The sequence below is a fragment of the Erpetoichthys calabaricus genome, chromosome 16, assembly GCF_900747795.2.
Source record: "Erpetoichthys calabaricus chromosome 16, fErpCal1.3, whole genome shotgun sequence".
Classification (NCBI taxonomy): domain Eukaryota; kingdom Metazoa; phylum Chordata; class Cladistia; order Polypteriformes; family Polypteridae; genus Erpetoichthys; species Erpetoichthys calabaricus.
This window is the reverse complement of record NC_041409.2, coordinates 88,708,069-88,732,903: the sequence shown is the minus strand read 5'-3', so window position 1 is coordinate 88,732,903 and position 24,835 is coordinate 88,708,069. Positions and strand designations below refer to the sequence as shown.

The following is a 24,835-nucleotide window of genomic DNA, read 5'->3' as shown; positions in this document are numbered from 1 at the left end:
GAAAAGGCTGGTGTGGAAAACTGAGAATGGTAACAAGCATTAAATAATGGGCTTCATTCACATCTTAAAGGATGAGCTTGGTATTTTTCAAGTTTAAGTTATTTCTTCACAGACTAGATAGATAGATAGATAGATAGATAGATAGATAGATAGATAGATAGATAGATAGATAGATAGATAGATAGATAGATAGATAGATAGATAGATAGATAGATAGATAGATAGATAGATAGATAGATAGATAGATAGATAGATAGATAGATAGATAGATAGATAGATACTTTATTAATCCCAAGGGGAAATTCACAAACTCTAGCAGCAGCATACGGATAAAAACAAAATTAAATTAAAGAGTAATAACAATGCAGGTAAAACAGACAATAACTTTGTATAATGTTAACGTTTACCCCATAGGGTGGAATTGAAGAGTTGCATAGTGTGGTGGAGGAACGATCTCCTCAGCCTGTCAGTGGAGCAGGACGGTGACAGCAGTCTGTCGCTGAAGCTGCTCCTCTGTCTGGAGATGATCCTGTTCAGTGGATGCAGTGGATTCTCCATGACTGACAGGAGTCTGCTCAGCACCCCTCGCTCTGCCACAAATGTCAAACTGTCCAGCTCCATGCCTGCAATAGAGCCTGCCTTCCTCACCAGTTTGTCCAGGTGTAAGGCGTCCCTCTTCTTTATGCTGCCTCCCCAGCACACCAACGCGTAGAAGAGGGCACTCGCCACAACCGTCTGGTAGAACATCTGTAGCATCTTATTGTAGATGTTGAAGGATGCCAACCTTCTAAGGAAGTATAATCGGCTCTGTCCTCTCTTGCACAGAGCATCAGTATTGGCAGTCCAGTCCAATTTATACTATATATATATACTTATTCATACTATATATGAATTTACCATGTGTGGAACACCAGGGTGAGTACAGCCACCCAAACATGACACAGACAGGCGGAGACACAACTGTTGCACAGCACATGGGGAAACGCTTTTCTCTCACTCCCCACAGCAACGCAGTCCAAAGCTCCGAGCACAAAACACACTCTTCTTCTCTCTTTCTCTACCTTTCTCTCGTCTGCACTCCTCCTCCAGAAAGCTTCGTCCTCTTCCACTCGACTCTGGCTCCCTGAATGGTGGTCCTGGGAGTGTTCCAGGTGGATCATTAATCAGACCTGGAATCACCCCTAGATGTGGTGAAAGCCCAGTGTAGTGCTCTGCAGCTCCCCCATGGAGGTAGTACTTTGCAGATGCCGTCTCCCACGGTACTTCCATCTAGCTGGCATCTTGGCTGGGTAATGACCGTGGCCACCCATCACACATGTAAAATTGTGTTTTAAAGTTAATCACTTTCTAAAAATTAAAAAAACATATCTTGCCCACACTGGCGCTTTACATTGTAGTCAATGGGGCACAGAGGAAAACCTTAAAAACTTACCAAATGCGTCCATTTTTCACACCAAGGCCATTGTGGAGTATTGATCGCTGTCTTGCAATTACACATAATAGTTTATACATGACATTTTTGAACAAAAATAACACCAATACTATGAGAGTGAGCCATTTTAAAAGAAGACCGGCTGTGGGCTGTCGCTCAGCACTTGCAGTTTCCCTGCGTAACAACCTTTCACTCCAAAGACCAAAGCACAGTACACTTTTTGTGCCACGTGGTTGGTTTTGTTTTGAATTACTTTACGTATTTACGTGAGAATTTGCACAAGCAAATAGAAAATGTGTCCTTACCGCTATAGTAGGAATATACAATAAAAACAATTATTTCCAGATCCCTTTTATTGTCACAAAGATGCATCAGAAACACAGAAAGTGCAGAACAATCCTCAACAACAGTCTTGACTTGAAAAATGGACAGATCTGGTAAGATTTGAAGCTTTGTCTCCGTGGCCCTTACCCTTGACAGTAAAGCACAGCCAGTGGGCAAGATTTTTTTTTTTAATTTATAGAAAGCGCTTAACTTTAGAACACAATTTTGCATGGCAAATGTATATACACCATGTTTGTGACTTGAAGAATACCAAACTTATCCTTTAACAGGAGATTGGGTGGATTAAAAATGTGGGCCTGAAGGACAGTTTAACACCCTTGAGTTAGTTGTTCCTCAGTTGGCTTGCTTTGTATCTCTTTATTGTATGTGTATTGTTTGCCAGTAAAGGAAACAAGTTAGACAATGCCGGCATGGCGTAACAGGTGCGTACAGCAACAACATTAACTGATGTAAAATTTGGAGAATGTCCATCCATTTTGCAACCCGCTGAATTCAAACACAGGGTCACGGGGGTCTGCTGGAGCCAATCCCAGCCAACACAGGGCACAAGGCAGGAACCAATCCCGGGCAGGGTGCCAACCCACCGCAGGACACACACAAACACACCCACACACCAAGCACACACTAGGGCCAATTTAGAATCGCCAATCCACCTAACCTGCATGTCTTTGGACTGTGGGAGGAAACCCACGCAGACACGGGGAGAACATGCAAACTCCATGTAGGGAGGACCCGGGAAGCGAACCCAGGTCCCCAGATCTCCCAACTGCGAGGCAGCAGTGCTACCCACTGTGCCACCGTGCCACCCTTGGAGAATGTCACATTTTTTTAATTTACTTCACCAAGAGTCAGTTAGTAAATTTTTGATTATTAAATAGTTTTGTAACAATGCATCATATTCTACAGTAATAGTGATAATAGAATGCAATTCCATGTGTTAATAGACTCCATTAAATATGTGCTTTTTAACAGCACTTTATGATGGAGTTAAAAATGGAGCATACAGTGATGGCTCATTGGCTTTCATATACAGCAGACTGAAATTCATGTGATGTGAAAATGGCGTCAACTGATGTGTGTTAGCGGTGGAGAGTCTGTGACTGACTGTTGTTCAGTTTTCTTAAACATTAACATTTTTAAAAGAATACCCAATAGAGTAGTATCTAATAATTAGCAACTAAAAAATATCTATTAATACAAAATTACCAATACTAGCATAAAATCAGTATCAATATTACCCTAGGAAAGGAGAAAAGGAACTGCAGTAAGTTCCCTATCTAGTTATTAATATTAGTTCAAACACAGTACAGTAATCCCTCGCTACTTCGCGGTTCACTTTTCGCGGATTCACGACTTCGCGGATTTTATATGTAAGCATATCAAATAAATAACGCGGATTTTTCGCTGCTTCGCGTGTTTCTGCGGACAATGGGTCTTTTTACTTCTGGTACTTGCTTCCTAAGTTGGTTTGCCCAGTTGATTTCATACAAGAGATGCTATTGGCGGATGGCTGAGAAGCTACCCAATCAGAGCATGCAGTTAAGTTCCTGTGTGCTGCTGATTGGCTCAGCGACGGAGTGCTGCATTAACCAGGAAGTCTCATCTCACTCATTCAGCATTAACGTGCTACTGCTTCAGGGGCCGTGTCCAAGCACCAACAGAAGATGCAAATGATTGCAGAAAAGGTAAAAGTTTTGGATATGTTGATGGAAGGGAACAGCTACACCACTGCAGGACACCATCACAGCATCAATGAGTCCACGATTCTTTTTATTTAAAAAGGAGGAAAAGCATATAAGATCTACGGCCGCAGTGTCCTTTAACCAGGGCGCAAAACGAGTTGCAAGTGGACGTGATAAGGCAGTAGTCTGGATGGAATCTGCTTTAGGAATCTTTGCAACAAGGTCGACGACGTCATGACCGCCTACAAGCTGCTACGTGTACTTCGCTATACAGTAAGTGTAAACTTATCTACTGATTTCATATTGCTTAGCAGTTGTCCCTGTTATTAATAGAGTAAAGGGTGGGTTGTAAACAATACAGGGAGGGTTTAAAAACGTCAAAATACACATTAAATAATTAAATAAATATAGTGTCCTCACTTCGCGGAAATTCAGTTATCGCGGTCGGCCTTGGAACCTATCTCCCGCGATAAGTGAGGGATTACTGTAATTAATTAAAATTATATAAATAAGTAAAAATATGGAAAGGAACTGATTTATTGCATAACGGGAATACAAATGGCATACAATGGGAAGAAGATCATGGGCTTGCCTTGATTGTTTGTGTATATCTGGGACTGAAAGATCAGAGGCTGAGCAACAGAGATCAGGGGTTTAAGCCACTGAATTCCCCCAACTCCTGACGCTTCTGTCCATTTTGAAGCCTGTCCCATGTTTATATTAGTTAGGGCAGCAGTACCTTTCCAATGTTATTAATAAACACCATTTAGCCGCAGGTTGATAACGTTGGTTCATCCTCTTTAATAAAATCCCTGTGTGCGTCCATGTGTCCGTGTGTGTGTGTCTTCTGGCAAAGTGCGCATGCGCGTGGCATGATGCGATGCTTCAAAGGCCGCCTGACGCGTCACACAAGACAGAGAGGGCGGGACCTATAAAATATCGCGCGGCTGATCCAATCGGATTTTGGTAAATGAGGTAAGACCTAAAACATAACGCACGAAAAATCCAATCGGGTACTGAGACGCGGAGACCAGCTTCCCCAAAGAGGTGGGATTAGTGTTTGTTGTTGTGCAAGTGTTCACTCTGAGGATGTCAGATTTGCGATTAACAAACTTGGCCCGGTAAAGAGTAAAGTGTTTTCCTAAATATACGAATTTTCATGATATTACAATAGGATGACTTTTAAAAGTAGATTTATTTTCGCGCACATAAAATCCGTTGCTGGGGGGACGCCATACATACAATAATCAGCTGCACGCCAGCACAGATTAAAATACTTGCTGGAGAGATGTATTACTGCAAGAAAAAATTAAAGGCACACAATACAGTGACGCATATTACAGCCACATACAAGCCAGTATTACTGTAACAGAAAATAGACGGTCCTTTGCCATTTAATATAGACTGTTCCTACTAATGTTTATGCACTACTATTCTAGCGCCCGTTATTGCAACGGGCTTAATGTCTAGTTACAATAATAATTTGTAGACAGTGAGCAGGCCAGAATTTGACCCCTAAGCGCCAAGGTCCGAGGCACTGGCACTAATCACTGTGCGTTAAAATACACTTAAAAAAAAAACAATGTTTTAAAATATGCACATTTGCAAAAGAAATGAATGGACTCTGAGAGCAAAATTCTTGAATTTCTATGAATGCCTTTATTTGCAGTTAGCCATAAGAGGACACAAAACACTGTATCATTATCCATAACCAACTGGTATTCAATGCAGAATTTTATATTAGTCTTTTTTTTTCTTAATTTAAGCAGAATGCAACACTTTGAAGCATTTTTCCTAAAAGTTAAAAGTAATACAATGCAAAAGCTGTCCTGAGCAATAAAAATACTGTATACATTTAATAAAAAAGCACGTCAGTACCGGGGCTCATGCTTCACACTTAGGCTTTTGCAGGAAAACCAAGTCTGTAGAGAGCTAATGAGATCGATGTGTCTTTTATCCCCTTATTATAATACTTGGTCATTTTGAAGGCAACGTTCCCCCATCCCGTATGTGGAACCTGAACAATGGAAATGTTTTATTTACTCCCTGTCCCTCACTTGCACTCCAGAAGTAGGTTATAAAGTATGTTTATGGAGCCGAAGGAAAATGAAGTCGTATAATAGAGTTCTCCTGGGATGATCCAGACAAAGCCATGGAAGTACGGGGCAATTTTACAGAGGTAAGAATGCAGTGGCTGGAACGAGTAAATAACAGCGCGCCCGACTGGATGGGTCTAAAGGGTATTGACTTCAGTGGTGAGATACCACCATTAATAATAATAATGATGATGATGACACTGCACTCATGGGCGGCCTAAAGACACGCACACAGCAGCATTCACAGCTTCAAATTAACTTTCCTTTCCTCTTTAGCCTCGTCTAGAACTCCTAAATATTGAGAACTGCCACCGATTGAATCGGGGAGGGATGAGCATAAGTTCAAGCCGAAGAAATGAGGGTCAGATAACAGAGCATTCCGAGGAGAACTCTAAATGTGTGTTTCATTCCAGAAGTGAAGGGGATTGGCCCTGGGTGGCAATAAAGGCCAAGTGGTCTGGTGGGTAAGGTTAACTGGGCTTACTGCATGATGGGAAATCATTTAAACTCAAGTCAACTCTTGTAAAGTGTACGTACACTTAGTGTACATTTACTTATTTGGCTGACACCTTTACCCAAGGCAGCTTACAAGATCTTTGATACAATTGGTTACATTTCTTTTAGTTTTGCAAATGGAGCACAGGCAGGTCAAGTGACTGGCTCAGGGTCACACAGTGTCAGTAGTGAGATTTGAACCAACAACCTCAGGGTTTAAAGTCAAAGGTCTTAACCAGCTACACCACACTGTCTGCCACACTACTATTGCTTTTGTACGTTACATGGAACTCACTTTGGAAAGCTTGTCATTGTCTTAGAGGTCATTTAACTAAGAGCTGCTCTGCCAGGGGTGAATTGGCACACCCACTAAGGATCTTTCGAAAGGAGGAACTCTAACATGGAACTACAATCAATCATCAATGTTTGGGGTTCGGCCAGTACTTGCATGGGATATTATCTAAGAAAAGCTGGGATTGCTGCTGGAAGAGGTGCTGGTGAGGCCAGTAATGGGCACTTACCCTGTGGGCTGTGGGGGGATCCCAATGGACCACTGCAGTGATGGGGACATCGTGCTGTGAATATTGGCACCGACATAAAACTGAGGTCTAGACTCTGTGTGGATCACTGGGTATCCTTCAAAGAGAGCAGGGTGTGTCCTAAATTGCCCACCATGGCCTAGTCATTGTAGCCCCTTACTCATCCCCTGTCTCTGATTGGCAAACTATCTCTCTCTCACCCCTTCACCCTCCTAATTGCTAATGTGTGGTGAGCGTTACTGGTGCAAAAAATGGCTGCCGTCACATCAGGTGGGGGTTTGGTATGACTCCCCACTATTTATGTAAAACACTTTCAGTGTCTAGAAAATCACTATATAAATATAATCAACTACTATTATCAAGATTTCGTTATTACAAAGGTAATTTGGCAAAATGGTAAATGGTAGGGAGAGCATAGTATGGAAATGACTTTACCACAGTCCAAGAAACTGAAGGGACATCTTGTTGTCTACAAGTCTGGGTAAAGTGTCACTGCCATAAGCCTACAATCCATGTGTGTTACTTAATGCATAGAAAAAGAGATTTGTGTTAACAATATTGACTTCTTTCATATTTGAAATCATTTTGGTAATAGCAAACATAACATTTTAAACCCCACTTTGCTCAAACATTTAGTGATATTAAACACATGCTCACAGTTTCCCCTAATTGCACAGGCAATTGAATTTGTAACACCTTACTAGACGTGATTTTCAATTAGATTGGCTTCTACATTATAAGAACACACTGCAGAGTGGTCGTTAGGAGCTGCCTGTTTAGCATGAGGAAAATGGGAAGTCATTTACAATTTCATTTTTATGTCAATAAGGTTAGAAGCACTGTGCGAAAATCAGTAATAAATGTATATTTAGAGGGTCTCGTCTGCTGTGGCCCATTTGTAATGTCATCATGATAGATAGATAGATAGATAGATAGATAGATAGATAGATAGATAGATAGATAGATAGATAGATAGATAGATAGATAGATAGATAGATAGATAGATAGATAGATAGATAGATAGATAGATAGATAGATATGAAAGGCACTATATACAATAGATAGATAGATAGATAGATAGATAGATAGATAGATAGATAGATAGATAGATAGATAGATAGATAGATAGATATGAAAGGCACTATATACAATAGATAGATAGATAGATAGATAGATAGATAGATAGATAGATAGATAGATAGATAGATAGATAGATAGATAGATAGATAGATAGATAGATAGATAGATAGATAGATATGAAAGGCACTATATACAATAGATAGATAGATAGATAGATAGATAGATAGATAGATAGATAGATAGATAGATAGATAGATAGATAGATAGATAGATAGATATGAAAGGCACTATATACAATAGATAGATAGATAGATAGATAGATAGATAGATAGATAGATAGATAGATAGATAGATAGATAGATAGATAGATAGATAGATATGAAAGGCACTATGTACAATAGATAGATAGATAGATAGATAGATAGATAGATAGATAGATAGATAGATAGATAGATAGATAGATAGATAGATAGATAGATAGATAGATAGATATGAAAGGCACTATGTACAATAGATAGATAGATAGATAGATAGATAGATAGATAGATAGATAGATAGATAGATAGATAGATAGATAGATAGATAGATAGATAGATAGGGTAAGAAGAGAACATGCATCCCAACCAGGATGGAGGGCAGTTTCTTACCTGGACAAGAGGCCAAAACAGAAGAACAGACAGGTTGGCCGGCTAGACTAATAATATATTGTTTGGACCAATGGAAGCCAGCAGTTGGGAGTGGTTTCATCCCCCATATGGCAGTTGGCAATGGTCCTTGTGTGGCAGCCCAGTTGGGACACCCGCAGGGGCACTTGACAGTTGGTGTCTAGAAGGGCAACCCTGTTGGAGTCCCTGGGTGCCAATAGAGGACCTCCATATTTTCTATATAACCGTTAGTGCTTTTGAGAAAACATGGCATGTCCCTGGAAGGTTTCCTAGATCCGGCATGAAAAGAAGCCCACCACATCACATTGGGTGAGTCAGAGTCAGGAGGCAGAGTGCAGCAGTCAATGGGAGGATGGAAGAATGAAGAATTTGTTTATTTTGTGTATATTGTGAGTGGTCTTTGGAAGGGTGTTGTTGGGAATGTGCTAAGGCTTAATAAATATCTTTTATTTAAACCTAGACATGTGTTGGACTTTACTGTGTCTGAGGTTTGGAGGGTCAGGGACGCTCCTTGGTGGTTACAATAGATAGATTGATAGATACATAGATAGACAGATTAAATTATTTAGACATAGATGTTTGTTCAGCCCTTATACAAACATACCAGTTACATGGTGAACCCGTTTATCTGCACATAAGACATGATGAGACATAAACACATGGTGAATACTCTATTAGTTGGCCAGTCCTTAAAAATGTGCTAAGGTGATTATTGTTCAATAAGTACGAGTTTCTCATGTCACATCTGTCTTACTCAACAGGTGAAATAACATGAGGATGTCTCAGCTTGTTCTTAATTTGGAGGTCTTGAATCTCCTCCAAGTCAGCATGACCTTTAGGCAGATGTTCATATAGTGTACTGCCTGCATTGTCTTACAGTCATTGAAGCCCTGAACTTTACTGTCCTGACTGCTTATTTCTCCTTAGCTTTCTGTAGGTCACTTACTTAGAGCCCATCGTGTCAGGTCAGAAATGCCTATGTCTGCTTTCTGTGAGACGCAAGTTTAAATTCTGAAGGATTCTGGGAGTATCTTTGGTCTCCTTATGCAAATGGTTACACTACATTTACTGCCACCCAATTTAAAACCCCAGCTGGAAAAGTATATCAGAGTTGCTCTGCTTTTGCCAATAGAATGGGCAAGGGGCTTCAGAAAAGATCTGTGGCTCTGCCCAGTAGGTTCATTAAATGTAAGCTCTAACTGAGTTTGCACATTCTCCCCGTGTCCTTGGGGGCTTTTCTCTGGTTACATCTGCTTCATCTTACACTCCAACCTTCATGTTGGCTTAATGGGAAGTTAATCAGCGGGCATAGTATAACTGAGTGTGCCCTGCGACAGACTGGCACCACTGCAATGAAATGCACCCAATACAGCCTGCCAGAACAGGGACTATCCCCTCATGAGCCTGACCTTGACTAGTGAACTAGAAAATGGTTGGATAGTTAAATGAGAGAAAAAGGGGACGGGAAGAATAAGTTTGAAACAGACAATCAAATATCAGACAGCAGCATTGCAAGGGGCATATATTGGCACGTTGAAACAAAGCAAGTGGCAATGATCAGATAGTAGACTTGATGTTACTTTAGAAGAATTATGTAGATAGGACTGGTGAGCTTTGTTGGGCTGTTCTTGTCAAGATTGTTCTAATGTTCTAATATCCTGCTGCTACTTTAAAGTATGGTGGGCATTAGACGCCAGGTCTCGTTAATTTTAATGAACCAAGCATAAACCAGGCATTATGTGCTGAAAGACTTTGGTATCTCGAGATCCTGAATTAGGATAAACAAGTTTAGAAAGTTGATGGAAAGATGAGTGATGAATGGATGGATGGAGTGGCAGATGAATGAATGAATGAATGAATGAATGAACAGATGGGGAATGTAAACCACAAGATTGCTGGTTCAGTTCCTCTACCCCAATATAAAAATGTATGTAAACAGCTAAAATGTGCCCTGATCTTGCAAGTTCAATAGAAAGAACGTTTCAGATAAATAACGGTAAATAATCATAATGCAAGGGCAAAGGGAAATGTGATCAACGAAGTGATTTCCATTTTTCTCCCCCAACCCCTCCAAACTCCTTTACGTTTTTATTAACGCATGCAAAAAAAATAAATAAACAGCAAGAAAAGCATAAATCTCCAACTGTCACATTTCACCACCTACGTGTTGCTGGCATTTCAGTCAACCATTTATGGGGACATCACACGTTTTTTTTTTTTTTTTTTTTGCACAGGTCACCTTCTTTAGAAAGTGGCTGCTATGAAAATTTGAAGCGAGTTTTAGGTTTGGACTTGGTGCACATTCAATAACCTGACATGGCAGGGCGCCAGCCTAATTGATAATGGTAATTACACCATTACAGACAAAAAAATAAATAAGTAGAGAAATAAAAACATACAATAATGAGCTGGACAGAATGCATTACTGATACGTCACGGGGCACCAAGTAAGCCCGACCCAGCCCTGCTACGTCAATGCAAACGTCCCACTTCCACAATGTCATCTGAGAACAAAGGCTCAAACCGTTTTCCATTTGTGAGAGCACACATTGAATAGACAGTCAGATCAAAAAATAAATAAATAAGAGGAGCAACAAAAAAACAAACTGCCAGCACTGACTCGGACCTACGATTGAAATGAACTGATCCTGGGACTAGATCATTCCACTTTTCTCATCCGCATCTGATCTTCGCCTGGAAGATCTCCCCAGCAGGAGCTCCTTCTCATGAATCAGGCTATCCAGCAGGTCTTCTTGGCGGTAGTTGTGGTAGACTTTGAGAAAGGCCAGGATGGTTATACCCAGCCATGTCAACCAGGCAGCCCAAAGACCAAACTGTAAAAGAAAAAAGAAAGAAAAGGTAAGGCGTATGCTCATGTTCCATGAACTGATTTCACCACACTAATATGTAAGAAGAATAAAGCCAAGCCTGATGATCGAAGCTGAATTCATTTCCTACACACTGCGTCAAACAGAGAGCTGTGTGACCATTCAAATGTGGTGCCTCTTAGATCTTAGAAGGAGCAAGTATGGAGTTCTATCACAGATGTGATGTTCCTACTTGACTCATCCCAAAGACTTCAATTTTGACATTTCACACTGCTCCGTCTGGATGCTCCATCACCCCCCCCTTGAGAGACAAACTGACTCAACTCCTACAGGTCATGATTTGTATTTCTTTTGGATTTTTCTTTGGTTTGGTTTTATAGATTTTTTTTCTTTTTTCAATGCATTGATTTTTTCTTTGGTTTGGCTTTATGGAAATTCTTCATTTTCTTTTCATTTCATTGGAGGTTTTGAGATATGAAGAATTTAATTATTTACTTCTTTTGTGGATCCAAGTTTGTTTTTGTTATCTTTCAGACCGGGTGTCTCCCATGGCTTATGTCTTATTTCCCTTTTTGTCTCTTCTTTGTTTTTTTGTAAAGCAACATGTGTCAGGACTTCACTATATCTGCAGTGGATTCAGAGCGTATTCGGACCCCTTCACTTTCACTTGTGCTGGAGATTTAATTTTAAATGGACTAGGGGGCTTCGCCCCCTGCTCGCTTCGCTCTTTCCAGCCCTTTCCCCCCTGCCAGAGGTCACCTCTCCGAAACCCCTCTTAAACGGTGATACAATGGGACACAAATATATCGTTTTTTTAACTCCTCTTTGCTTGAGCAGCTGCTGGTGTGCTGCTGCTGCCCTCACGCATGATCTGCCATTCGCTCGCCTACCCCTTCCCCCCACCCCACCATTGGTAGGGGTAGGTTGTGAAAAGGGGGGCTGAGCACACCCCAAGGAGACGCGGCCGCTCCTCCAAAACCCCTCTTAAACAGTGATACATTGGGAAATAAGTAACAGGTGTTTTTTCCACCTCCTCTTTGCTCGAGAAGCTGTTGGCTTGCTGCTGCTGCCGTGCCGCATGATCTGCATTTCATGCAGAGCTGCGAACGTTTAAAAGCCTGTACAGCACCTGTGTATTCAATCTCTTTTCGCTGTTCCATTTTATTTCCCCCGAGTCATATTTTAAGATGGGGCGGCACGGTGGCGCAGTGGGTAGTGCTGCTGCCTTGCAGTTGGGAAGCCTGGGAACCTGGGTTCGCTTCCCATGTCCTCCCTGCATGGAGTTTGCATGTTCTCCCCATGTCTGCGTGGGTTTCCTCCGGGTGGTCCAGTTTCCTCCCACAGTCCAAAGACATGGTGGATTGGTGATTCTAAATTGGCCCTAGTGTATGGTGGGTGGGTGTGTTAGTGTGTGTCCTGTGGTGGGTTGGCACCCTGCCTGGGATTGGTTCCTGCCTTGTGCCCTGTGTTGGCTGGGATTGGCTCCAGCAGACCCCCATGACCCTGTGCTCGGATTCAGTGGGTTGGAAAATGGATGGGATATTTTAAGATTGTTTGCGCTAATGTGATCTTTACACTCATTTTGGAGACTTTCGAATTTTCCTACTTCCATTATCTCTAACCTGTTCTTCATGTATGTCACAGGACTTGCGTCTGAAGGTTGTAAGTATGATGTGACTTGTCTCTGTCTCTCTTCAAAAGATCACATTTTGTTTAAAATTTGTTTCCCTGCGGGTTGCCTTTTTAGACAAACCGTGCTATCTTACTTTAGTTAATTTTAACCGATTTTTGTATTGCTAATAAATATCTTCTTTTCCAATGTTTTTGCTTTTACTTGACTCATCCAGCCAGAGGATATAAAGTTTCTCTCTGTCATGATCAGGACTGAATTGTAGGGTCTTATTGCTTTTTCTTGCTAGACACCATTTTGTCTAACCATCGTTATGATCGTGTCCCTCGTTTATAGGGTCGTGGTCTCCAGGGTCGTGAGTACAACGGGATAAAAAGTCAGCGTTTGCACCAAGCTTTATGTAATCTGCTAATAAATCCTTTAAACATAAAAAGAACTTTCTCTTTGCTATTTATCTTCATGTCTTGTCTGTTTTGGACTTCTTGCCTGAATTTTTAACTTTGATTCTTACCTCTCATATGGGATTCGATTGCTTTGTGTATATTTTATTTGTTTTATTTTGCCTTTAGCATACATTTCTCAGTTCACCTCAAAATGTGTAATTTTTGGGACATTTACAATTTATTTTGAATGTTTAAATCCAAAGCTTTTTGAGGCCTATGTAGGCCAAAACATGCTAGTAGAGTTTGAGGGCAGGCTGCGTGAGGTGAGGCCTATATCTCTGTAGGCTAGAGAAGTATAGAGAGTTCAAATGTATGGTCTATTCTAAAATATTTCACAATATTTCTAAAATATACTAAAATATTTCAAATATTTTACAATTTTTTGCAGAGCCATTTTGTTTTTTATGGGCACCACCATGTTTGGCTGAGCTTGTGTGCTGTTGCTAGTCACAATAGTGATATAATGGAAGTGGTATAAAGATCAGCATTACACACAGTTGTCCAAGATTCTGGATTTTAATTCCAAACTTTCATGGTGTTTGTACTAGAGTTTATGGACTGTTTTCCAGAAGTGCTTTGTTTAATAATATTTTGGTAAAAGTACATGTATTTTGGATGTTGTGACCATACAACTGAGCTACTTCACATGCCAATAATACAACAGGAAAAATATGATATTATTTGAATGGGTGTATTGCTGTTGCCGAGTGTTAGTCATCTTCATAGACTTCTGCTTTATCAGAAACACTTTTTATCTTTGTTCAGCATGAAAACATGAACTTAACATTACATGAGTTATGTAACATATAAAATCATTTATTTTTAAGATGGAGGCCCACTATCAGTAGTGTCCACAGTACTGGATTCTGTAATAAACCTTCACATGTCAATCAAGCACATCTTTGAGATGTTGGAGGAAAACTGCAGTAACCAATGAAAACAGAAATAGGGTGAAGTATGTAGAGACTATCATCAGGCCAGGATTTGAACTCAGTACCCTGGAGAAGTCTGGGGGCAGTGCCAACAACTATGCCACACCTTAACACCACTATAAGGTTACATATGCCCAGTTCTTAATTAAAAGGTGTTCACGTATGAATGTGCTTATGTCCTATTTGTTTTCTACCAAGACTAGTCTGGGTGTGCCAAAGAGACAAACTGAAAGCAAGACTCCCAAGTTGTGCCCTTAAGCTTTCTGGGGTTCACTTGTCAAATCAACAGGATGCAAAGCAGACAAACCTCAGCTGGAGGTCTGATTAATATAAACACACCCAGAAGGTGAAATGCTTTTGTTTATCACCTAAGAAGATGTCTACTTATCCAAAGGCTTAGCAGAGGCAAAATGAAGCATCAGACACAGGCGGATAACCAATGTCATCCATCACACTAAAGATCACCGCCATGTAGAGAAGTCCATCATCAAGTCATGAGGAGCCCTGCCTTAAAACATCTGCTGGGTACTTTTGTGATCCAATCAGCTCAAGGCACAAAACAAGATGGCATCCAATCAGCATGTGATACTTACCTGTGCAATGGCAAACTGGTCATAAAAGGAAGAGTTGTCGGCGCTAAGTTCCAGATCGGTGTCCTGCATCTCTTCACAACTGAAAGCAGAGAATGGACAGACATGTGTAAGTGCTTCTAGCCTTGTGGTGTCACGGTTAAAACCTCTGGACTTGAGGTTGTGTGCTTACTGTCACTGTCTGACCATGAGCAGGTCACCTCACCAGCCTGTGCACCAACAAAGGAAATGGAACCAATTGTATCTCATTACAAACTCCTAGAGAGTTGGATAATACACCGGCAGTATGGATCATAAGGGAGGAAGAAACTAAGTGTGAATGTTGGAAAATTTTGAGACACCATTAAACAAAGCAGACACATCTTTGGAACGGCCGAATTTTTGGAATGAAAATTCTACTGGAGTCATGCAGACCTGGGAGAGAAAGGCTGTCATTAGGATTGGAGTCAATCTGAGAAGCTGTGAAGTGTGTGTGTGTGTGTGTGTGTGTGTGTGTGTGTGTGTGTGTGTGTGTGTGTGTGCGTGTGTGTGTGCGTGTGTGTGTGTGTGTGTGTGTCTGTGTGTGTCTGTGTGTAAGAGTGGTCCCTGTGATGGACTAGCCTGCCCAGGCCTGTTGCCAGCCTTCTGTCCAATCCTGGTGAGATAGCGTTTGGCCCCCAAAACCCTGAAATGGATAGAGAAGGTTCTAGAACCCACCTACTGAACTCAGTCAACTGAGAGCTACGGTGCCTCCACAGTCATCAAATGCACCTAATTTTTCTAACTTGTTTAATAATATGAGAATTGGCAGATGAACTTACACAGTAAGTAGGTAACGGAAACTAAGCCTGGGTGCTGGTGCTTTATAGTTTAATAGTATGGCCACAAGGGGGCCATGGTGCCTGCTTTAGCACATTTATGGTGTCCATCATATGGTTGTATTCAAGCACCTGTGACCTGTAAGACGCTACATAAATAAAGAGCAAAATGTCGCTGTCAGCAGTTGGCACCTGCTACTACTCAGCTCAAGACACCATTCATTGTCTGCTCATAGTTTGTACTTCTCCAAAAAAATTCATGTGGAATACTGGTTTCTTCCCACATCCCAAAGTTTGACTGGCACTGTAATATTGTAGGTGTGTGTCCACAGATGGTCTGCCACTCCATTCATGGTTGCTTCAAGCTTTATGTTTGATGTTACTAGTACAGACTTTGGCTGCCTGAGACCCCACAGATTAAGTGGGCTCAGAAATGAATGAATGAGCTAAATGCAATTAAAGGGTACACACTCAAAATTGAATGGCAACATTTCAGCACTGGACACCCAGAGGCCATGGGGATCAAAGTGAAAGGAATAACTGAGAGGGTTGGCTATTATGGATGCTAGCATGAAGAAACTAACTGATGCCCAGAATAAAGCTGCAGACAGCTGGCATGGCTGTTCAAAAAGAGAAAGGAGACCTACGCGACCACCACTGCCAGGACAGACAGAACAGGCAGGAAATATGGAAAGGAGTCAAAGCAAGGGATCAGCTGGCATTGAGGAGTCAGAACATTTCTTGCTATCCACTTCCTCCAGTACCTTTCCAAGGTCCACATACTGGGTGCACAGAGGCTTTTACTGCGGTAAAGCACAAACCCAAGAGTGCCAGTCCATTATTGGGCACATGAACTTAGCCACAGACAACCCCATAGCAATTTTATTTTGTGATATACGAACCTAACAGCTTGTGTTTGTGACTGTGGGAGTAAGGAAACATAAACACAGGGAGAACATGTAAACTCCACAAAGAAGGAGACAATCCAAAACTTCTGCATTGCAACAGTTGTTCAAAGTTCACACACTGAGTGAAAAATTAAGCAAAGCTTTGCATGGTCTCAGACCACCCCATTCTCTCCGGCTTGCCCAATTTCTGTAATCACATTCACTCCTTAGGGTGAAATGATGGAAGGGCACCCACCTGTTCATCATACTCCCGTTCTCTGTGATGGCGTCACACCACATGTTGAATCCCACACTCACAATGGTGCTGGCCACAAAGATGACAAAAACCACGAAAGAGCTTGCCAGGAGGTTCACAAAGGCGTAGAAGAAGGAGCTGCAAGAGGAGGAAGAGGACAGGTTACTGGTGAGGTGAGGAACGAAGAGCAGAAAACAAACGTATTTGCTTGGAGATTGTGGCCTGCCTTTTGTTTTGCTTTTGGAACATATGATGTTTCAGTCAGGGTTCCTCCCCTGGGTTAAATTTAAATTCCCTTTTTTTATTTTTTTTCTTCATTTTTTAATCCTTTAAATATTATTGTTTCAATTCATATTGTTACTTACGTTTATTATTCGTACAATTATGTCCTTTTTGTCCATTGTTATTGCTGTTTATTTTCAGTGTGTTCTGCTGTGTTCCTTGTGTTTTGTGGGTGATTCCCCAAGAAGCAGGGCCACCTGTCTATCACCATTGATTGACTCCTCCCAGTCCCCTAAAGGCTCATGGGAAAGGTAGTCCTTTGTGCTACATTGTATGTGTTTGGTGTTGGGGAATTCGCTTCTTCTTGTTTATTCTTGTTCTTTGGATTCTTCTGGCTTTATCACTGTTTTATGTTTTCTTTAAGGATTTTGACTTTTGGTGATCATATTGGGAATTGGCTTCTGTAGATTTACTTTGCTGGCAACTCCTTTTTCCTCCATTGAGCACTTTGCTGTGTTTTGCTTTTTGTTAATAACATCTTCATTTTAAGAAGGTTTCTTGTTGGATTTCTCTGCTCCCGCCTGTGTTATGCAGTTCTCCCCCATTGAGACACATTTTAAGCCTCTTTTTATAACTTTAAAGCTTTTTGATTTAAATATAAAGCAGTTTGAGGCCCAGCCAAGTCTTAAGCCTTTCATTTTCCTGGCTCAGACCTGCTTCAGATGGCTTTTGGGGGCTTTGCTATTGTATGGAGCCAAATTCAAAACCAGGAAAATCTTATTATAACCTCTGCATCGTTTTTTTTTTTTTTTACTGTTAATAAATGAATCTTTAAAATAGCATTGCTATTAATATTGTAGGCCAGAGGTTTTCAGAACTCGTCCTCAGTTTGTACGTTTTTAATATACAGTAATATGCCTACCCCTTTTGCTCGGCCTGTGCATGCCAGAAGCCTGCTTTCTTGAGTTTGGTTGAGGCATGGTTCAATTCCTAGGCCTCATTCAAAGCCTGGGGCTAGATTTTGCAGACACAGCCTCATTTTGAGTATTGAACGCCAAGCAGATTGCAACATCCATGGGGAGTTTTCACATTCTCTCCGCCTGCTTGGGTTTCCCTCAAGGTACTCTGGTTTCTCTCCCACATCCTTAAACACGCGTGTGGTGGGCTGACCACCTGAGTGTGTATGTGGGTGGGCTCTGAAAACGACAAGACAGGACTGAGAATGTTATGTTATGATATTATGTACTGGCCCACTAGCACTATTTCTAGCAGGGTTCTTTGCAGTTCTTCTATGTTAATAGAGATCAGGCCAACCCCTGCTTATCTTCTGAGATCTGACGGGATTGGGATGCAACATGGCAGAGCTGGCTTTATCCATTCATCCATCATTTTTGTCTAATTTAAGGGTCTCTAGGATCAAGGACCTAAGCTGGTGGCACCAAATGCAAGACTACAATCCACCCTGGTTGGGACACCAGTATCAGAAATCAAGTCAATTAAAAATACTGTATATATCAATTTCATTTATATAGCTCCCATTTTAGCTCAAAATGTTGCACAGACTGAAATTAAAAGCAGCTCATAAATATAAAAACAATATGTAATAAAAAAAAATATATAGAAATGGGGGTGGCATGGTGGTGCTGTGGGTAGCGCTGCTGCCTCGCAGTTAGGAGACCTGGGTTCGCTTCCCGGGTCCTCCCTGCGTGGAGTTTGCATGTTCTCCCCGTGTCTGCGTGGGTTTCCTCCGGGCACTCCGGTTTCCTCCCACAGTCCAAAGACATGCAGGTTAGGTGGATTGGCGATTCTAAATTGGGCTTGGTTTATGTGTGTCCTGCGGTGGGTTGGCACCCTGCTCAGGATTGTTTCCTGTGTTGGCTGGGATTGGCTCCAGCAGGCCCCCGTGACCCTGTGTTCGGATTCAGCAGGTTGGAAAATGGATGGATGGATGGATATAGAAATGGGTGACAGAATGGGAAACAAGCATCACAATAAACCTTCACTTCAGCAGACTTATGGCAATGGGTAGGCACTTGAGAAAGGCTGACTGTCCTTTACACTCCACAGTTGATTTTATGAAATCAATCACGCAGAGTTAGCCCATCATTCATATTAAAAACACCATTACATAACACAAAGTGTTTATTTAAGCACTGCAGTGTAAAGAGACAATTATCCATCATTCCATCCATTTTCCTTTAGCAGGATCACAAAGAGAAGTCACAGGGTTATTGTGTCAGGTGCAAAGCAGAAACCATCCATGTTAGCATGCCAGTCTAGAGCTTAACACACTTACACACACAAACTCACCCAGAGCACACCAGCTGCTGAGAGCTGCTCCTTCATCTAATACACAAGTCTTTGTGGTGTGGGGGAAAACCAGAATATCTAAAAGAGACCCCCCACATGGCCTTGGGGAGAACATGCAAACATCACATAGGTACTGCACAGAGCAGAACCTGAACCAGGGCCTCTGTGAAGTGACACTGTGACCACTGTGACGCCCCCGCGAAGCACTCATCAATTTGTTATATGGCAGTGATTCCTCTTTCTATTTTATAGCATCTTTCTTCCACTATCTACCTAATATAGCGCCTTTCCTATCCATCTATCTATCTACCTATCAGGCAGTGCCTATTTGCTTAATACACATCTTTGCCAATGTGGATGGAATATCAGGCTGCCATGTGGACATGGGAGGAATGTGCAAACTCCAGAAAGACAGAGTTCGAGTTGGGATTTGAATCTGGGACTGTGGAGCTGTAAGCTGGATGTGCTTACCACTGTGCTAACTCTCCATATTCCAATACATTTGTTATATCGAAGTATTCTCCCTATGATTGTTATATGGCATATTTCTTTCTTTCTTTCTTTCTTTCTTTCTTTCTTTCTTTCTTTCTTTCTTTCTTTCTTTCTTTCTTTCTTTCTTTCTGTTGCCAGATATACAAATGTGGTGAGTATCTTATGAAGACCAAATTAAGGGAGCAATGACGTAAGCATGGGAAAGGCACTATATAAATAAAATGTATTATTATTATTATTATTAGTAGTAGTAGTATTATTATTATTATTATTAGTAGTAGTAGTATTATTATTATTATTATTATTATTATTATTATTAAAGTTAGGGTGTGGTGCTTTAACCCCTTTTCTGCTTCTGCCCGCTTGAATAATACAGAACAACCCAAAAACAAAGCTACTGACATCAAATCTGTCCCACATCCAGCTATACCTCTTCTGTCTTCTGGAGTACAAATGAAGACCACCACAGGAACTGCATGTCATCTGCCTGACTGACACTGTATAAGACACCTTGTGTGTGCCCGTGTATCTGTGTGTTTGTCTGGTTGCTGTGTCTCTGTTATATACAATTTGTATGGTATTTGTGCTAATGTCTGTGAGGCGCCATCTGTTGGAATGAAAAATGCAATGCATTTTATTACTACATGCATTACAAAACACATTCTAATAGAAGAGCTGTGGGGTACAGCAGACATTAAAGACAAACACACTGAAGTCAGTGTTGATTACTTAGATTTCAATGCATCTTAGACGGGTAGCACAGCTAATAAATAGATATTATAACAAAGAGATGCACAACAGAATTACTAATAAGAAAGAAGACTCATTGTAGTCTTTTGAAGATAATGGAAGATAGCTGTGCTGTTCATTGCAGGCCAAATGTGTGCCTCCTAGTGGTTAAGACTCTAGACTGCAAAGCAAAAGGATGCCAGTTAACTCCCCACTCCTGACACGTTGATTGGCCCTAGGCATGTCACATGACCATCCAACACTCACAGTGTACAATTGTAAAAACAGCTGCACTATCCTTGTTAATGGCCCATGGATTGCACAGATTATGGAGGAATGCAACGTAACACATGAATAAAAATGGATGGATGGATGGACGGATGGAGGGAGGGAGGGAGGGAGAAAACATATATTTATTTGTCTGCAAACTCCTGAGTGCAGTTGTGTCTATGTGGTGTTTCCATGTCCTCCTCGGGGCTAGATTCTTCATACATCCCAAAGGTTTGAGTGTTACGACAATAAATGCTCCCATTATGATGACAAATAGGTGTATGCATGAGTGTGCCCTGTCAAGGACTGAAATTCTATCCAGTGTTGGTCCCTGTCTTTTGCTTGATGCTGTAGAGATAGACTCTGGCCCCACAGGATGCTAAATTGGCCTAAGTGGATGAGCATAATGGATGGACGGATGAAGGAGTTGATAGGTGGACAAAAAAAGATAGCTGAGTGGACAGGCAGATTATATGAGTTTGTAGATAAGTGGTTAGCCAGGTGGATGGATGGATTGATGGAAGAACAGAGAGAGATGATAGCCAGGGGATAAACAGGTGGACAGACAGACAGACAACCTGATAGATAGATAGATAGATAGATAGATAGATAGATAGATAGATAGATAGATAGATAGATAGATAGATAGATAGATAGATAGATAGATAGATAGATAGATAGATAGATAGATAGATAGATAGATAGATAGATCTTTATTTGTCCCCAAGGGGAAAAGTGGCTTTTTACAAAGCTGAATAAATAAATGTAGTATACACAATTCCTTAATAAATAGAAAGCATATTCTAGTCTTCTGAAGGGTTTGGAGGTTAGCTGGTCTGTTCTTTGCAGGCTGACTTTGTGCCCCCTAGTGGTTGAGACACCAGACTCCAAAGCACTAGGTTGCCAGTTTAATCTCCACCCCTGGCACCTTGATTGGCCCAAAGCAAGTCACGTGACCTGCCAGTACTCACACAAACGTGAAACCTACTGCGCTCTATCTGTAAAGAAACCGAGGGATTGCATTGATTATGGAAGACTCCAGCTTCACAGATTTGTTTATTTGTTTTTCATGTTGAAGCCTGTTACTATTTGTTTCAAAAGAAATCATTTAAAAATGTTAATAATGAGCAAGCATGGGTGGTATATTGTTACTGGATTGAGGCATGGATAATAACTACTGAAGTGAAAAAGATATAGAAAGTCTTGTTCTTGCGAACTGCAAACATTTCTGATAATTGTGACTTTTCTCCATCCCTTTCCTATATTTAAATGGAAGTGGCACAGTGGTTAAGACTTTGAGGTTGTGGGTTCAAATCCCACTATTAACACTGTGTGACCACGAGCAGGTCACTTGACTTGCCTGAGCTCCAATCTGAAAAACAAAAGGAACGTAACCAATTGCTTCATAGATGTTGCACGTTGCTTCAGACAAAGGTGTCAGCCAAGTAATAAATATTAATTACTCACTGATTATGAGCCTTCATGTTAGCACTGGGTACAAACTGGTAACCAACCCTGGAAGGGGGCACTCCAACTTAAAGCCACCAATAAGCTTAAAATGGGCATCTTTTGGATGTGAAAAATCCCAAAATGGGAATAAATGAGTTAATAAAAAAAGTTTCAAAAACTGAGCTTCTCTGCTTTAAATGCTCTTTATTAACACACAGCAGTAACCTGAGCGTGCGTCGTCTGCGCTACACAAAAGGCCTGCAGGCCCCTCTTTCCCCAGATACCCTGCGGCTCAGCCTCTGCATTACATCTGCCGGAGGCCACATCATCTTCTTTGACAGCCGTAGCCTGCCTTCATATTTCAGGACAAAGCAGATTACTGATGATGGTAGACATATTTAGCATTTGTGTATACATCTGGAATACAAGGGTGTAACATTTGTGGGGTAGCCATTTGAAATAACATTATTGAGCCACTAAAGGCGTTGCACAGGTAAATAAACTAACAGCATTTAAATCGAGGCTGTTCTCACATCTACACTTGGCCAAAAATAAAAAAAGGAAAGTTATGACTGTTTTGAAATTTTAAAAAACTGTGCGTCTTCCCCGTCAAAACGTATGTGTGAACCTAACCCAATCGCCCACCACGCACACACATCCGAAATCCGTGCCGGTTTTTCCCAGAATGAGTGAGTTGCTTGCGGAAGCTCCATGTGAAGCGATGTTGCTCGTATCTGCGAGTTCATTCTTGCGGACATTTTCCGAATCAGTAAGTCCAGCTGTGTACAGTAAATCGGCGCAGATGCGCTACATAAAAATGCGAGAGAGCTGACGGTGCGATACGGACCGTGGGAGGGTGGGTGTCGTAGCGTATGCTGAAGTAAGCCATATTGATCAAGTAATCAGTGCCAACCATAATACCCCGTGCCCCTTAACCCCCACCCGACCGGACTTACGCGTCGTGGCCCTTGCACAGATAGAAGAGGATTCTCCACGCCTGTACTGCGGACAGAATGAGCGATGCTATCCCCACGAAGGTGCTGAAACGACAGGCAGACTCTGGCCCCCACTCCTCCACCACGAAGCGCTGCTTCTCCACCGTGATATTTTCGTTCTGCCACATGCCGCGAGTGAAGAGCAGGCATCTTCCCTGGAAGTCGTCGGCGTTCTCCGACAGGGGTACCACAGCGATAAAGCCGAAGATGAACGCCAAGAAATACAACATGCACTGACCGAATAGGAAATTATCAAGGGCCATGTTTGCAGTGGTTGCTAGCAGCCGGTATGGCAGAAAGAGCGGCCGGTTCTATTGCGCCTGCGCGGTGGAGGCGACGATTCGGCGGCGAGCAACGAGTTTTCACGAGTGGGGCCGAGCACGGCGTGGCACTGCGGTGTGAGTCAGGGCAGCAGCTTGTCGCCTTCGCGGGGTCCTCTCGTGTCCTGGACTCGGGCGACACGACGCTGGCAAGCAGGCAAAGAGTTTCTGAATCTTGCATTGCACTGCCACGATGAGAACTTCTACCGGATAAAGTGCGCCGCAGAAATAATAATAAAACATTATATAATAATGAGGGACAAGTATAGAGACTAAGGTATGGGACTTTAAATACAAAAGTGGAAGTTCAGTCCATCCCAGCCTCCCTCTTTCTGTCTTTCTCTGAAATGAGAAGTCAAGTAAAATGACACCTTTCATTGGCAAACTCAGCGTTTCTGAACCTTTAAGTATTTGCCACCCGAGTTTTCATAACAGTTTTAATCGCGCCCCCCTTTGAAAGGAGCCCACTAATACCAATTTGTTCTTTTTTAGTTAATGATATATCATACAGGCATATTTTATTATACCTACTTGACTTTTATCGACATTTATCTAACTCTATATTTATTTTTCTAGTATCAGAGTGTAGTTTAAGTTAATTTGTTTTGGTTTCAATAGATGTATTTTTCATATTTTCGATTCTTGTTTTCTTTTTTACACATCTTCGCGACCCCCTAGGGGGGCCCGCCCCACAGTCTGAGAACCACTGGGCTAACTGAAGAGATTACAACATGCAAACTCTCAGGGCAACTCAGACTAGAAGATGCATGAAAGGGTCTGAGTTTCCTTGAAAGCTTGCATACTGTAATCTTTTTTAGTTAGCCAATGAGAGGGGTCATTTTACTTGACTTCTCATTACATCCCTAACACCCTACTACTCTTAGCTTGAACACAAGCAAGTCGTCATACAATACAATACATACAGCACAATGCTGAAGTTGGCTACTTATTCGCATGTGCCACGTGAGCTCCACAGAACTTCTTATGTTAAATAGCTCTTTTATGCAGAATGAATCTTTTCATTTTATTTTATTTTTTTTTATTTTCATGTCCCACTGTAGTGCTAGCTGAGATTTTTCTGTTGGGATTTCCCTGTCTAGTGGGCATTTTTGAAACTGTTCAGTTCACATGCTTGGGAACTCTTGAGCAGCATAACATAAAAAGGACCAGTGTCTGTGTGTTTGTGTATCTGTGTGTCCATCTGGGCGCTATGTTTATGTTATATGCCTTTTGGTAGAAGCAGTGCTAATGTTTGTGATGCACCATCTGTTGGAATGACAAATGCAATGCATTTTATTCCTACAAATGTTTGTGATCTGTTTGGAATGTGTAGATGTGTTTAAAAGTGTAA

General features: G+C 41.5%; 1 protein-coding gene across 1 annotated transcript; it reads right to left on the bottom strand.

Moving 5' to 3' along the window:
• Window positions 1-8,185: 8,185 nt before the first annotated feature.
• Window positions 8,186-23,591, bottom strand: LOC114666563 (transmembrane protein 179-like). The gene is made up of 4 exons (XM_028821468.2): window positions 23,126-23,591; window positions 16,698-16,835; window positions 14,761-14,839; window positions 8,186-11,168 (listed from the first exon to the last, which is right to left on the bottom strand). Exons 1-4 carry the CDS (start codon window positions 23,425-23,427, stop codon window positions 10,989-10,991), a joined length of 699 nt encoding a protein of 232 aa, XP_028677301.1. The 5' UTR covers window positions 23,428-23,591; the 3' UTR covers window positions 8,186-10,988.
• Between the last annotated feature and the right edge of the window lie 1,244 nt (window positions 23,592-24,835).

Bases quoted from the DNA above. Each gene is read 5' to 3' on its own strand.
- LOC114666563 (XM_028821468.2), bottom strand. From the start codon at position 23,427: ATGGCCCTTGATAATTTCCTATTCGGTCAGTGCATGTTGTATTTCTTG. The intron at 16,836-23,125 runs GTAAGTCCGGTC...CTCCTCTTGCAG, and splicing joins CTGTGCAAGGGCCACGACGC to CTCCTTCTTCTACGCCTTTG. The intron at 14,840-16,697 runs GTGGGTGCCCTT...CTCTGCTTTCAG, and splicing joins AACGGGAGTATGATGAACAG to TTGTGAAGAGATGCAGGACA.